Source organism: Leuciscus leuciscus, assembly GCF_965113295.1.
Source record: "Leuciscus leuciscus genome assembly, chromosome: 1".
NCBI classification, from domain to species: Eukaryota; Metazoa; Chordata; class Actinopteri; order Cypriniformes; family Leuciscidae; genus Leuciscus; species Leuciscus leuciscus.
Genome location: NC_138725.1, coordinates 52,885,770 through 52,902,732, shown reverse-complemented (window position 1 = coordinate 52,902,732; position 16,963 = coordinate 52,885,770). Strand labels below are relative to the sequence as shown.

The following is a 16,963-nucleotide window of genomic DNA, read 5'->3' as shown; positions in this document are numbered from 1 at the left end:
TTGTTATCCTGTAAATCAGAATATACTGTCAATAACCTTAAAAAAAATGTTTTTTGGAATAAAATGTTATATAAATCAGGCAAGGAATAATATATTTACAAATCCCTCTGTAAATGTCTTCATAATATAACTAGGTACAAGACTGGAAAGTTTGGTGTATATAGGTGCTACTGAAGTGGAGATTTCGGACTTGAAGTATGAGAGAAAAGTCATTTTGAGAAAAATGGCTTTAAAGATTATCAGCCAATGAGATTGCGCATTTAGAGTTAAATCCCCCCTTTTGCTTTCACGATTGGTTGCTGATAAAAAGGAAATGTCCATATTTGGAGAGAGAGCTTTCTAACGGTGTATGTGATGACAGGCTGCCGGCAGCGATCGCGGAGCAGCGGGATGATTTAGAACGCCAACTTTTGTTGAATTTATGAGAAATCTACAGATGCAAACAGAAAAAGTGTAGTAAAATAAAGACCTAAATGTGTATTTCAGACATTTTTTCACCACAAGTCTGAAAGAAGACATGTTATTGAAGACAAATATCTCAAAATTGACCAGTGAAAAAAAAACTATGTTTTTGCCTGCCGTGTCTCGCCTTGAAATGTACAAAATTTTCTTTCGGGAGAGTATGCCTCCGGACCCCCCTAGAGGTACCGAGCTCAACCAACAAAAATACTGTGGGAAACACAGTAGGCTATATGATTGTCTACGAAAAATACAAATTTAATTGTCTTATTATTAAAATACATTATCAGGATTTTACCAACACCGCCTCATTTTGAGCCAGGAAAAACCCTGATGGCTATTACTGTCATAGGAATAATATTATAACATTATTAGTATTAGTATCATGTAGTGTAATGTAGACTGAGAAAATATATCACAATTTAAAAGAGGTTTAAAGGGTCATGAAACCCCCCTCTTTCAGCTCAAGTCTAGCTCACAATCTTTTTGAAAAATGAAACTTAAATGGGCGTGGTGGCTGTGAGAAGAAGGGAGGGGAGTGGGTGTGGTATGGCACGGCAGGGGAGAGGGGAGGGGGGGAAACTGTCATCGCCAGTGGCCCAAACCAGAGACAATTTATATAAGAGACATGCCACTTCCTCAATCCTCAATACAACTATATAAGGAAAACCCGTAACGGCAAAGATGGCGGTTGTATGCACATGTCCCGCCCCTCCTGCTGGAAAGCCAATCATCTGCTTTTAAAAGTCAAGCCGGGAAACATTTAAGCCTATCGTCTGGTTCCACTGACGCATGCGCACAGTTGAGGTTTTGCGACAGCGGAGAGAGAGAGAGAGCCCCGGTCGCGCGCGCGCACTCTCTCTCTCTCTTCGGAGCCAGGCGAAAGTGTAAACAAGACTTCACCGTCTCCAAATTAAGCGCTGTCTTGCTCTCTCTCCCGCACGCATATTAATCAAAATAAAACGACATTATGGTAAAAGGTCGGAAGACCAAAGTTTCATGTGGAGCATTCGGAGATTATTTTTTCCTGAATTACCGCTGGGTGTGAATTGTGCTAAAATTCGTTGCCTTATCTTCTCTGAAATGCGTTCCGCACATTCAGCTGACATAAAATTACTCTCTAAATAAACGAAAAAACCTATCCAGTGATGTAATGTTTTCTGTGTTGACACTAACCTTGTGGGATGTCCATGTGCTAACTGCTGGGATAATCACACAACCGTATGACACGTCCAATTCGCGAACTAATGACTCCTTTGAACCGATTCATGTTAATGAATAGTTAAAACAACTGATCTATACAATACATTGTTATTACTGATAAAGTGCAAACCTGCTTATATTTAAATAATGGAGAACAATATTGACATTGAATATTGCACAACACCGGCATTCTGGATAGAGACATAAATGAAGTTGGTGTCGTGAACCCTTGCGCATGCGTAGTAAAGTATAACCTGTGGGGAAAAAGGCGTTTTAAACCTTATTTTGGGGCAAAGTCATCAAACTTTTTCAGCGATTTTTATCATATTTTACTGCTGTTTCTATACATGCAGTTTTTATGTCCCGGTGACCAGTGAAAGTGCAGTTCTGACTCTCTGCCCATTCATTTAGATAGGAGCCTGGTCTTGTTAGTCCGAAATAGCTGCCCGGGGGCGTTGCCAAGATGGCGGCCGAGTGGCACGACTTGCCTAAAAGGACTTTGCCCAAGCATATCGACTGTCACTAAAAATCAGTGGTAAAACGTGAGGAAATGCTAGATTTTTTTTATAGCTGGCAAAGTTAAAGTCTAATGAAATACACGGACACCTTTTTTGTCCTTTCAAAAGTAACTGAATGCCCTGCTACATATATTAGCCTACTACAGTAATCATAATTCTATTTAAAACATATAAATGTACATGTATATGTATAGTTATGTCATTATAAAATATATATTTCTTTATATACATATAAATGCATATATTTGAAAATAATACATTTTCCGCTTAAAAAAACAAACATTCCGTACACAGCCTAGATCTAAGCGCCCCCTAAACCCACATAATAAAGATGGACAGTGACATAGAAATTTGCACAAATTAAGCATACGTTCCATACAATTGAGGTATTATCGAAATATCTAAATTTTAATAACGAGTGATTATTTAACAAAAGGCAAGTAAAACGGTCAGGGTTACATTTTAGACACACACACACAAACACACACACCTCTGAAGCGATAGAAAAGTCCTCAGGACCGCATCACTCGCAAGACGAAACCTGCATTGGTGTACAAGGCCGAAGTCCACCATTCTCCCGTTGAATGGTTGCTACACAACACAGTTTAGATGTGTCCGTAGTTGATGGCCAACCAACCGCCTGCAGTCAGAGTCTAGCCCTGGCAGCATCGCGGGGAAAGATGCACTTGAATTTTTGCACCACGAAAACAAACGCGCGTCCCATCATTGCTCTCTCATCTACTACGCGTCTGTCATTGGAAAGTTCCACGTGGTGTCATGAATAATTAAGAGCAAGTGTCTTCTCATTGGATAAGAAAACTCAGTACATGAATAATAATGAGACACCGATGAGTCATCAAAGTACTATAGTGCTCTGCCATGTCACAGCCTGTGACGTGGACACGATGAAGATTTTAAACCCGGAAGGTGAAAATAGCGGAAAAAAACTGAAATTTAACCATTTCCCCCCTACTATTAAATCTAACAGATGCTAATATTGTCTTCAATGGTGTTCAACACACATACCTCTGTTAAAATCTCCGAAAATTTGGTTTAGGGTTTCATGACCCTTTAAGTCCCCTTTAAAGTTCAGGTACAAGTCAGTACACAGACCTTTTCTTTGTTCAATTTGCACACTGAATATGGGTTGGAGCTCTTAATTTTTAACTCTCAAAGTGCTCCAGATTTACGAATTTTCTTACGGTGGGGCATGCCCCGGGACCCCCCTAGAGGGGCCGAGGTCCACCCACCACAATCTCACAAAATCCTATGGGAAACACTGTATTTTAACAGTGTTGTTCTATAAACAATATGATTACTTGCTTTTGATACTTTTTTTTAACCAAATATTATTGCCTCATTGTTATTATATATGTATTTTAAGTCATTTTAAAGGCTCAGGTCTTTGCTTAGGTCTATTTTTATTACCACAAAAAAAAATATCCGATTAGTCGATTACCAAAATAATCATTAGTGACAACCCTAGTCAGTTTATATTGTTATATAAGTTTCCCTCAATATGTTAAATGCATTGGCAGCCTTAGAAATTATATTAAACATTGTTTACTAAAGTCATTTGAATCAGAAATGAGCAATTTTCCACTTATTATTAATAATTAGCATTACAGGTCAATTTCTGATACAAAAAATCAAGAGGGACTTACTTCTCTGAGACGTATGAGGAGTATGGGTCCAGTGAATCTGGTTCTTCCAAGATGTCGGACACTAATCCATAAAGATCAGTCTCACTCCCACAATTACTGGCATCTACCAGATTTCTATGCAAGACAAACATTGGTATTAGATACACAGTTATATCTAGCCGAATCTCCAGATGACACTGAGGCAAATTGATTCACTTGCAAATTGCATCCAAGACATAAATGACTGGATGTCAAACAAAATCTTACAACTCAACCAAGATAAAATAGAAGTTTTGATTATTGGATCAAAAGATCAGAAAGAGAAATTGATCCTTAAACTAAATATACTGGGATTAAACCCAAGTCAAGTTCAGAAAAATGTAGTTGTCTTTGACTCTGATTTTAATTTTAAAGCTCATGTACATAATATTACCAAAACAGCATTTTATCACCTAAAGAACATTGCTAAAATAAGACCATTTCTCTCTGAGCAACACAGACAAATTAATGCATGCATTTATAAATAGCAGGCTTGACTATTGTAATGCCCTCTTTTCTGGTCTACCAAAGACTACAATTAATCAACTATAAATAATCCAAAATACTTCTGCTCGAGTATTAGCAAAGACTAAGAAGAGAGAGCACATTACACCTATATTAAAGTCATTACACTGGTTACCTGTTAGTTTTCGTATTGATTTTAAAAACCTTTTATTAGCTCATAAGGCATTGCATGAATTTGCTCCAGATTATCTCTCAAAAATGCTTACAGTATATGAACCTAGAAGGACTCTCAGATCCTCGGATTATTTTCTTTTAACTATACCACAAAGTAGAACTAAAAGATTTGGTGATGCTGCTTTTAGCCGTTAAGCTCCTCGCCTCTGGAATAACCTTCAGGAGGAAGTAAGATGTGCTGAAAATATTAATAGTTTTAAATCTAAATTAAAAACATATTTTTTAGGCTGGCCTTCCTGTAATGACTTATAATGCTTTATATATTTTTCTTCATTTTTAGTTACTTGTTCTATATTTTAATCCTCATAAACTTCATTCTTATTCTTATATTTTAATGGGTCTATTTTTATTTATATATATATATATATATATATATATACTAACTATTGTATCTATTGTTTCTTTCTTGCATGTAAAGCACTTTGAACTGCATTGATTTGTTTGGAAAAGTGGTAAATTAAATAGGCTTGCAACAAACAACAAAACCCTTTTGGATTACAGTTTTAACTGTTAATATAGTTAATAACTTATAGTATTATTATTATTATTATTAATAAGTGTCAAAATAAAAATAACCTGTTATTAGGCATGACTTGAGGCCAATCCACTGATTTACAGTCTTCCTGAGTTGGCCAAACTGTATAAGGTAGTGGTGCGCAGTCCTGCAATGTGCAGTCCGAGAACGAGTTGAAGAATCTGCTGTCACTGAAATTATGCTGTAAAAAATTTAAGAACACAGCATTTGTTGATAAAAGGCATATAAAAAAGGATATATATATATATATATATATATATATATATATATATACATTTAAAGTATTTTCAAAAAACAAAAAATATCCATCAATATTTGGAAAGAGATTCAAAATCATATGGTCTTTTAAGGCGGAGACTGATATCTGACATCTTTATCTAAATAACTGCTAAAAGTACGTTAGTTCCAATTACTAACGTTATACATTGAGACATACACGCAAATTGCATACCCTCCCTTGATGAATAGGTGAAAGGTAAAATGGCAAATTAATATTCTAAAATCATAATTGTATTAATTCTTTTAAAAATATCTTTATGATGTATTGACAGTTTGAACGACAGTATGAAGGTCTTCTCACTTGAGTCTTGTTGGTGGAAAAGTAGGAGCCTGGAACTGAACTATGAAATCGATCAAAGACCGTTCTTGCTCCATTTGTATCCACATTGATTTTGTTTTTCACTGCATTATTAACCTTAAACACAGGAGAAAATTATATGAATATGTCTGAATGATGTGCTGATGTAAAGGGAAGAAAGTTATTATATTTGTATGCATACGGGTAAAAATTAACGTTAACTATATGAAAATGGACAATAATGACATGACAAATAACACACACACCCCAACATATATTTTCATGTTAGTACTATATATAATTATCAACACGCGCCAAGTGACTTTTTGTACATTAAATCTAGTCAAATGAGGCCTTGTGCGGATTTTCTTTCGCCTGGTGATGCGACATATCTGTTCTTCTTACAGTCAAACATGAGTCGATATCATTGCCTATTACTTTTCTTACTATGCTAATGAACGTTTTAATTGGGTAGTCTATATGTACACGTAAAATCTGTATTCGGTCGGTAACCAAGTTAACTTAACAAGCAGACAGAAAAAGTGAACTAGCCAAAAGTTTTTCCTCAGAACAACAAGCTCTTAACTTACCTCCATTGACAATGAACTCTGCTGGCAGGGGGCCTCTCTATAAATTACTAATGATATAAATTATAAATATATATTGTTCACGATTGTTCTAATTAATCAGATGATTTAATGTGAGAATAAATTAAAGACGTCAACCTCACGACGGGCCAATTCTTTCACGTCAATTTTTCGGAGAAGATCACGCAACCTCGCCCGTGTCTCTTCAACCGATGTACCCGCGAAGCCTTTGCGGTCTCGAGCCGACAGTTCTATTGGCTAAACCGGCTTCAATTAGCCAATCAGAGTCAATGTAATGGTCGCGTGCAGAGTTGCAGTTTTACGCTTAGCAACGCACTTGAACACAGAAGAAATAAAAAAATAATCAAATGAATGAATGTCCCAATAATTGATCCTTTTTTTTCTCTCGCTTTATTTCTTTTCAAAAATTTTTCTTAATCAGAACTGTCTTAATATAAACATAAATTATATATTATAATTAATGCTACATCCCTTTGTTTGTATATTCCTATCCTCAATATGTCACTATTATTATCGCTATTATCAATATTACTAACCTTTTGATTTTAAACTTATTTTAAAATTGTGAAATATAAGAAATACATTTAATTAAAAAGAAATAAACGCAAAAAAGAAGAAATAAAGCGATAACACAGGATGAATGTCACTAACAACACAAAACCACAAGATGTCGCCACTACCCATCAGTAACAGATAGATAGATAGATAGATAGATAGATAGATAGATAGATAGATAGATAGATAGATAGATAGATAGATAGATAGATAGATAGATAGATAGATAGATAGATAGATAGATAGATAGATACTTTTATTTATTTATTTATTTATTTTGCAGAATAGATGATTTCCAAGTTCACGTTCTCTCATTTATCTATACCAACTTAGTTTAGTACCAACTTAGTACCAAAATAGTTTTAATTATAAAAAATACTTACATTTATAATACGTATAATTACGTAAAAATGTATAATACGTATAATTATTATGTATTAAATACGTTTTCAGATGACTGATGGCATATGGTGTTGATATGGGTCTTCAGCGATTCAATTGGTCTGAAGACCTTGTGTGATGGGGGTTTAGAGTAAAAACCTGTTTCAAGACCCCCGAAATCCCTCCTCCTTCTCATACTCCCTTCAAAGTCAGCAACAGGCAGCCCAGGGGGAGCTTGAAACAGTCTGACGGACAAAGGGGGAAAAGTCATGCAGAGTCGCTCCTGCGCGCAACAGATATTCCTGGCAGAGTATGCGATTTACACTAGTTCGTGAGTTTATCGAGACTTTTTGTTTTCGATTATCAAATAATATGTCGACAAAAGCATAGTTTGTGGACTCACATTGTATTCAGTGAAAGTTAGGCGGAACTTTCCGGGAGAATGCAGGCGAGTGGAAGTTTGTGTCAGTTTTTGGCACTGATGTTGCCGTGCTGTTTCGTGGCGTCTGGACAGTATCAGGGAGATAATGGGATAGCCGTCCCCGACCACGGCTTCTGTCAGCCCATAACCATCCCCCTGTGCACGGACATCGCTTATAACCAAACCATAATGCCAAACCTGGTCGGACACTACAACCAAGAGGATGCCGGGCTGGAGGTCCACCAGTTTTACCCACTGGTGAAGGTACAGTGCTCGCCTGAACTTAAATTCTTCCTGTGCTCTATGTATGCTCCGGTGTGCACAGTTTTGGAGAAAGCCATCCCGCCATGTCGCTCCATCTGCGAGAGGGCAAAGCACGGGTGCGAGGCCCTCATGAACAAGTTTGGCTTTCAGTGGCCAGAGCGGCTGAGATGTGAGCATTTCCCAGTGCTGGGAGACGGACACATCTGCGTGGGCCAGAACGACTCCACGGCCACGGTGGCGCCCGTCCACATGCCCGCTCCAGGAACGCCGGGCGTTCAGCTGTTTTCTTCGCCGGACAAACCGTTCCGCTGCCCGTCAGTGCTCAAAGTGCCATCCTACCTCAGCTATAAGTTCCTGGGCGAGCTGGATTGTGGTGCTCCGTGCGAGTCCTCCAGAACACATGGGGCCTATATGTTCTTCACGGACCAGGAGATTGAATTTGCCCGGATTTGGATCCTTATCTGGTCCTCTCTTTGCTGTGCGTCCACTTTTTTCACCGTAACCACTTATTTAGTGGACATGCAACGTTTTAAGTACCCCGAGCGTCCTATTATCTTTCTGTCTGGCTGCTATACCATGGTGTCCATTGCGTATATCGCTGGTTACTTTCTTGGGGATAAAGTTATGTGCAATGAGAACTTTTTTCCCGACAGCTATAAAACCATAGTTCAAGGTACGAAGAAGGAAGGGTGTACGATTCTGTTCATGATGCTGTATTTCTTCAGCATGGCTTCTTCGATCTGGTGGGTCATCCTGTCTCTCACCTGGTTCCTGGCGGCCGGTATGAAATGGGGCCATGAGGCTATTGAAGCCAATTCACAGTACTTTCACCTGGCTGCCTGGGCCGTTCCGGCCGTAAAAACTATTAGCATCCTGGCCATGGGGCAGATTGATGGAGATTTGTTAAGTGGCGTCTGCTTTGTGGGCCTGAATAATCTGGATCCCTTGAGGGGCTTTGTGTTGGCCCCCCTCTTCATCTACCTCTTCATTGGCACCTCGTTCCTGCTCGCCGGTTTCGTGTCGTTGTTCCGCATCCGCACTATCATGAAGCACGACGGCACCAAGACTGAGAAACTGGAGCGCTTGATGGTCCGCATAGGCGTCTTCTCGGTTCTCTACACCGTCCCGGCCACCATCGTCATTGCCTGCTTTTTTTATGAGCAGGCCTTCAGGCAGCATTGGGAGAAGAGCTGGATCAGTACGAACTGTAAGAGCCTTGCCATCCCCTGTCCCATGCACCCCGCTCCTCACATGACCCCCGACTTCACCGTCTTCATGATCAAGTATCTAATGACTCTCATTGTAGGGATCACTTCGGGGTTCTGGATCTGGTCGGGAAAGACGCTGCACTCTTGGAGGAAGTTCTACACACGTTTGACCAGTGGCGGGCAAGGGGAAACCACCGTATGAAACGGGAGATTGTGGTCCATGTTTTATTGCAATAACTCATTTGAGTTATCGAATAAGAAAAAGATAAAGTGCCTTAGATTGTCAGTATTTTGAAAGCAATAATACTTGTCTATTTTCAGACTGTCAAGAGACTTTCAAGTGGAAAGAGAAATGGGACATGAACCACTTTGCTTCCCCAAACAAACACAGACAATTTGATACCAAGTGCAGAAATGTTTTCCTCCCCCATTCTGTTGTACCTCTGTTTTTTCTCATAAGCTGCTGGCCATAAAAACTCAACTTGGAAAGTGAGATACCAGCTGGGAATTCAACAAACGACAGAGCAAAGAGAGCCGAGGGGGGAGGAGAGCTCGAAAACTTGTCATCTAATACGGCAGGCAGTTGTGTCAAAATGTAATTAAAACAATGTACATATTTGTAAAAATCTGTATTTGAACATTATTATTATATATTTGTATTTATGCAAATCTATCTTTTTGTGTTTTTCAAAGTTTGATAGTCTTCTGTATTTAGAATTTGTAGCCACTAGTCTCTCTCTCATATCTTCTATACTCATGTGTGTCTCTCTGTTTCTAATTAAAGTTGCTGTACATAATACTTCTCCTTTTCCCTCCGAAAACTTTATTTAGTCCTAAAGTGAAAGAAAACCCCTTCTCATTATGTGTGTTGTAGATTTAAAGGAAAGCCTTTAAATAGCCCTCATATACTCGCCATCATGTTGTTCCAAACCTGTATGTCTTTTTTCTTCTATTGAACACAAAACAATGGTTTGAAAATGTGTGTGCGTTATTTTTTATTTTTTACTTTTTAATGTTTTGCATTTACTTACATTGTATGAAGAAAGAAAGACATACAGGTTTTGAATGAACTGAGGGTGAGTAAATGATGACAAAATGTTCATTTTTGCATAAACTATCCCTTTAAGCATATAGTTTTGTCATAGAAGTTATTGCTTTAATTAACTGATAATATGTAGTGTATATGTCTTGATATTCATATTCTTCTTAATATATCTACCAAATCTTTATACTCTGTGTCCCACAAACACTTTCCTAAAACCAGAGTTTGGAATGATTGTGTGAATCAGAGAGAGAGAGTGCTGTATTTGTTTGATTGTGGTGTGAAGTAGGCAGCCGTCGAGGAGCAAATGGTTCTCGCATGGTCCTGAGAGCTGAGGCATGTGGGGAAAAAAAGGGAAAGCACATGATGAAATGATTGTGTGTGTTTGTGTGTGTGTGTACATCACAAACCAGCTTGCTTTTGCCAAAATGGTGGAGTGTAGTGGTCTGTGATCAATACAAAGCTTTTCTACGGTGCAGGTTTTTATTCCACTAACTTTCTGACTCCATTTAAGGTTGATTGATTTTCATGTCTACTTTGCTTTAGCCTGTGAGTGTATGTTTGTGAGCTCAGGTTTCTAATGCCCCTGGGCAGCCAATTTCATGCTCAGCAAGTCAGCCCTTCATACAATGTTGCCTTCCCCCTTTGTGCCAAATCTTACTCATTTAACACGCACCACTTTCTATATGTGTACTTCATAACCCGTTCTTATTTTCAACAGTTTGTATCCCTAGAATTTATACATCAAATAAATGCCAGTGAGAATTAACATTTATGTGAGTGTATAAGGGAAAGTTCATTTAAATATACACTATACCAAACTTTTTTTTAAGATGTCTCTTATGCTTACCAAAGCTGCATTTATATAATCAAAAATACAGTAATTTTGTGAAATATTATTACAATTTAAAATAACTGTTTTCTATTGTAATATATTTTAAAATGTAATTTATTCCTGTGATGAAAAAGCTGAAATTTCAGCATCATTACTCCAGTCTTCAGTGTCACATGATCCTCCATCCACATTCTAATATGATGATTTGCTGATCAATAAATATTTTATGTTAATATCACATTTGAAAGCAGTTGTGCTGCAAATGCCTAACTAACACTTTTTCAGGATTCTTTGATGAACAGAAAGATCAATAGAACAGCATTTATTATGTCAAATTATAAATGTCTTTGCTGACACTTTTGAACAATAATACATCTGAGCAAAACAAAATTATTAATTTATTCTATATATATAATGTATACATATAAAATGCTGTTAAACATGTAAAAGTTCTAATAGTATTTCATGTCAACTATGTAACCATGTATTCATGTTCTCAGCAGATGCTTGCTTATAAAAGCAACTAAAGAATAACATGCAAATTAATTACATCAGCTGAGAAGGCACAAGTAATGCTATAAGCTTAAGCTTCCAAAATATCCAAAAAGTATCCAAAATAACTGCAAATACATCTTGAAAGCATGATATCATTATGATACTGTACCGTACAGTCCACGCTCAGGGCCTTTATAGTGCCGGTGGTAGATGATTTTTCTTTTTCTTTATTATTTAACATTCATCTACATGTTCACAAGATATTGTTGTCTGCTACAAAATGTAATACTAAACTTGCTTCAGGACTTTACAACTGACATCAAATGAAGACCAAACCAAAATTGTTTAATGTACAAAAGTAACAAAAGTTTTCTAAAAATCAAACAATGACATGTATTTATATAACCCCCTGAAAACCCCCTAACAATTCACCACAAGACACAGTATAGTCAGCATAAACCATGTTTTGGCCACAGCCCACCAGCTGAGAACCACTGCTTTATACATACACACTCCAGTCTCCATTACATTTATTTAAACACACACAATCCAACAGAGATGATGGAGGCTGCAGATACCTCAAATAGTATAATATCGAACTAGAAAGCCTAGCGGCTGCTGTGTTAATATAAAATGTTGTGTGTAGGTATGCGTGTTTATGAGTCTTAACAGTAAAATGATATGTCCTGTAACGCAATGTAATCTCTCCAAACATTTAGTCAAGCACGAATGCTCATACGGTACGCGCAACACTGGAATCCCCCTGAAAGATATAGTAATTCAACTCCCCCCTGGAGATGATGTCATTACACGCATGAAGGGCAAAAAAGAAAACTGATCCACCCTTAAATCTCAACAAGTACAGAAATTGTCCCATCGTTTTTAAATCTATATTGTTTTCTTGTTTTCCAGTAAAAAAATATTGAATCTTAAAAAGAACAAATTTACCTATAAAGGAAAGTTGACTTTTCATATTGAGAGAATATATCTTACATTAAGTTCATTTTTATTTGTATTTTTCTTAGCCCGTTACACTGTAAATGGTAACCTGCAATTGTTACCTTACAGAGCCATTTTACCTTCAACCCATAACAAATTTTGTTGGAATTAATTAATGGTAGCTACTTGGTTAATGTTAGTTAATGCATTACCTAACAATGAGCAAAACATTTGTTACATTGTTTATTAATCTTTGTTAAAGTTATTTAGTAAAAATGCAACTGTTCCTTAGTTCATGTTGGCAGGTCCATTACATAATATTAACAGATACAACTTTTGATTTTAATAATGTATTAGTACATTTTGAAATTAACATTAACTAAGATTAATTAATGCTTTAGAAGTATTTTTCTTTGTTTGGTCATGTTCAAGTCAACTAATGTAGTTAACAAATGTGAATAAATCTATTCAGTGATGCAAATACTAATAAAAGCAGTTTATGTATATATTACCATTTATAGGTTTCTTTTTTTTTAGCACAGAATATTGTTTTGTGCTCCTCACGTTTCGGTCAGAAATTGGATTTTATGGTATTATTACATACACATATTATAAATTATATTTATGCAGTTTTAATCCATTTATTCACTTTTTGAGCATGAAAATGAAATTTCCAACATAAATATTGAATGCTGTGGAGCACAGACTTAAGTTTGGTTTGGTCTCATTTTAAAGAAGACACTTGGCTTTTAAGTGAAAAAGTATATAAAAAAGTGAACTTAATTTTTTTTAATCAAAGTTATTGTTATGAAAAATGCTATTTTCAATTTTTATAAATATATATTTTCCAAAAAATGGTGAGAAAACCAAACTTGATGAAAGTTTCGTACCATTCAAATTAAAGGGATACTTCAGGATTTAGCATTAAGCTCTGTATTAGTAGAAAACCTGTAGTATTTTCTAATTAACGTGCTTTCTACCCTCATATCCCCCTGAGACGAGAGATTTATGTATTTTTTGTCTGGAAAAAATCCTCCGATGACGCAAAAATCGTCATTTTGCGTCATCGGAGGATTTTTTGGCCAGAGGCTAAAGACTACAGCCAGTAGGAGGGGCTGTCCCGCATGTTTTCAACCCGCCCATAGAGGGTGGGATCTCACTCACAGAATGTACACAGTATCAGCCGTCTTTCTTTGGAAGCTAAGCTAGCAGGCTCTTGTTATGTGGAGAAAGCTGAGTAGTAGGAGAAAGCTGAGTAGTAGGCGTTACCATTCTCTTTTTCCCGGACATGTCCGGCCGTCGAGATCGTCCAAAATGTCCAGGATTCGGCTTTTGGTTTCTGCAGTCGCCATTCATTGTTTACATGCACACCTTTTTGTTTCAATCTAACTGAATTCATTCCGATTGGTGAATCTGAATGTAGTGTTTACATGAACGCTAAACAAGTGATCGGTTGATGTGCGTTTTAACATTGCTAAAAAAATTCCCGCTCCTCCGTGAGAGAAAGCCTACGAGATCGGTGCGTCTCCGTAATCACGCCACCGGCCTCGCGCCGTTCTCCCGCGCCCCTCAGTCTCGTCCTGCTCGCCACAGTAAACATAATGAATGGCGGCCGACTGTAGAACGCAAAAGCCGAATCCCGGACATTTTGGGCGATCTCGAAGCCTAGTCTCACTAGTAGCCTAGCCTTCTTGTTTTCAACTGCGCTCTTTTACCGGTAGGCGTGGCTTGGGAGTGGCCTCCTAGGGCAGCGAAGCAAGTGCATTCTGGGAGTTGTTGTATTTCATCCACATAAGCCAAAAATACATTTTCTGGCTTTTCTCAGTCTAGAAAGCTCCAAACTCAAAAATAATTTCACATTTCTTCAACATAAATGACCTATTTTAAATACACATTCATCTTTCCAGAGGTGAAGTATCCCTTTAAGTAAAAATTTTTTATTTATTTTTTAATACGTACAATTTTTGAGTCAAAAATGGGCTAATAACTTCACAAAATCCTTTTAAATGTTTGCTTAACAATAAATAATTATATATTTTCTGAAAACAATGTTAATTTATTTTTGCTCCTAAATAAAAATGAGTACTTCATTTATTTAAAGATCTATGTCTCTGTTGTAAAACTCTCTATGTGTAAGAACATTCAAAAATGCTGAAAACACACCTCAATAACACTTTCAGCAAACCAAATTTTATTGCTGACTTTATCAGAAAATCTCAGAGATAGTCGTTATAGCTACTGTTGACAGCTCAACAGTGCTTTCAGATCTGTGCAGAAGATATTCATGTCTCTATAAAGATACTCATGCAGAGTCTGTCATCACTTTCTTTCTTCTTGCGGCAGATACCTTAATCCCTCAGGGGAGACCAGAAAGATGTAGGCTAGATAAAGCAGATGTATCAGATTTGTTACAGGTGATATAAGGGTTTCTTATGACATATGACACAGGTCTAAATGATATGTTGGCCTTGATATAGAAAATAATGAATCTATATGTGTTTATTATTATATGGCTTTCAATGCTCCCTTCAAATTGCTATACACTCCCAATTCCCTCTCTCTTGCTCAGATGAAAGTAGGGAATGCAGTGAGCCAGTGGCCAAGTATAGAGCATTGACTGCACTCTATAAATTTGGCTGGCTCAGTGACAGCTTATATCCTTATGTGTGTGTATGTGTGTGTGTGAGATGGTTGACTTGCCATGGGTTTGATTTTTGAGCATGGTTCAAGTTTATGACAATCCCTGTTTGCATTTCCAACCAAAGAAGGAGGTGGAGGAAAGCATAAATGTAACAACGAAACAATGGAGTAATAAATAGTTGGATATGGGTTCTGGAGCGGAGGGTAAAGTGCGCTTTTCCATGATGATTTTTGTGCGAATGGTTGAGGTGATAATGTGGAAAATTTAGTAATACTGTAATGGGCTCTATTTCCCACCTTATATATTTGGTCCAGGATAAACAAGAAGCAAAATCATTGGGAGAACAGACGACTGTTGAAAAGAACATTTGTCCTTTAACCTGCAGGCCAATAATGAAAACAGCAGCCAACTTTACCAAACACTTACTTATGCAAAATTGGCACACTAAATGCTAAAAACTAACTGCACTAATCAGTTTAAACATCACATACGAGTTTAACCCTTTACACACTGAAAACATGTTTAATGATGTCATGTATAAGTGACACTTAAAAGTAAGGGCTTACAACTCTACAAAAACAAGGTAGTTAACTTCATGGTCTCATTTGGTAGAAAACCTTTAAAATTTGGCAGATTTTTTTTATAATTTTTTTTTTATCATGCTTGGAGGCTGTTATATTACAAAAAGTCTCTGGTAACTCTCATAACCTCGGTTCTCTGAGAGGAGGGAACGAGACATTGCGTAGCTACGCTATGGGGTTATCCCCCTCCTTCCACAAATACTGAAGCCTGATTACATCGCGGCAGTCAAATTAACTGGCCAATGACTCACGAGCGCACAAGCTAGGGGCGGAGTCCCCCCACTATATAGCTTGGCAGTCACCATCATTGAATCAGAATCTTTTGACTGTTTGAACAGCCATTCGAGACTCTGGGAATTACAACAGCAGCATGTGCAATGTCTCGTTCCCTTCTCTCAGGGAACCAAGATTACGAGAGTAACCAGAGACGTTCCCTTTCGAGTCTCTCATAGCTACACTATGGGGATAGCGTATAATCCCGTTGTGTTGTAACCCAAAATAGTGAGAAGAGTGCATGAGCCAGACTTGATAGAGCAGAGCCCGTTGACCATTTCACATCCACTAGAGCACCTAGGGGAAAAGATAGTAAAGACAAATAAATGCCCTTCAGCTCATAGCAGAATGGGAATAAGCAACAATATAGATCATGACAACTTCACATGAACTGGCAGCAGCATCGCTGGTGCCAGGCATATACACAGCAAACAAACGAGTCATACTGATGAGAATAAATGAAGGGACTACATCGCTATAACATATGATATTCAACAACCAACTTCCCACGATCGAGAATAACCTAAGTGCATGCATTGGAACTAATGAATATAATGATCTAACTGTTGCTGAATCAGCATATTCAGGATATGAAGCTGGTTGAAAGCCGGCAGGCAAATATTCTAAATCGACATTCCTCTATCCCAAGCCCATGAAGAAGCCACACTCCTCGTGGAGTGAGCGTGAACTCCAAAAGGACAGGTCTCATTCTTAGAAGCATATGCCAGCGCAATCGCTTCCACAATCCAATATGGGGCAGCCACTGTTTCGAAACTGGCAGTCTCTTGGTGCGGCCTCCGAAACAGACAAACAGCTGCTCAGACCCTCTGAAGTGACTGTACCTGTCCAGATGAGCGTGCAAAAACGTGGACTGGGCATAAGGGATGCGGTGTTGGTGGAGAATCCTGAGGAGCAAGCGCTTGCATCACCTGTGCTCTCAAGGAAGTTGAAACCACTTTAGGCACATTCCCCCATCTGGGCTGTAGTCTGACCATACAGTCATCCTTACCAAACTCCATACAAGCAGAGTCCGAAGACAGTATGTGC

The 16,963-nt window shown here is 37.8% G+C and overlaps 1 protein-coding gene across 1 annotated transcript; it reads left to right on the top strand.

Annotated features, from left to right (window-relative positions):
- Positions 1-7,446: 7,446 nt before the first annotated feature.
- On the top strand, positions 7,447-10,977 carry fzd2 (frizzled class receptor 2). Its single transcript, XM_082152951.1, has one exon. The coding sequence runs from the start codon at positions 7,660-7,662 to the stop codon at positions 9,310-9,312; it is 1,653 nt and encodes a 550-aa protein (XP_082009077.1). The 5' UTR covers positions 7,447-7,659; the 3' UTR covers positions 9,313-10,977.
- The last annotated feature ends 5,986 nt before the right edge of the window (positions 10,978-16,963 follow it).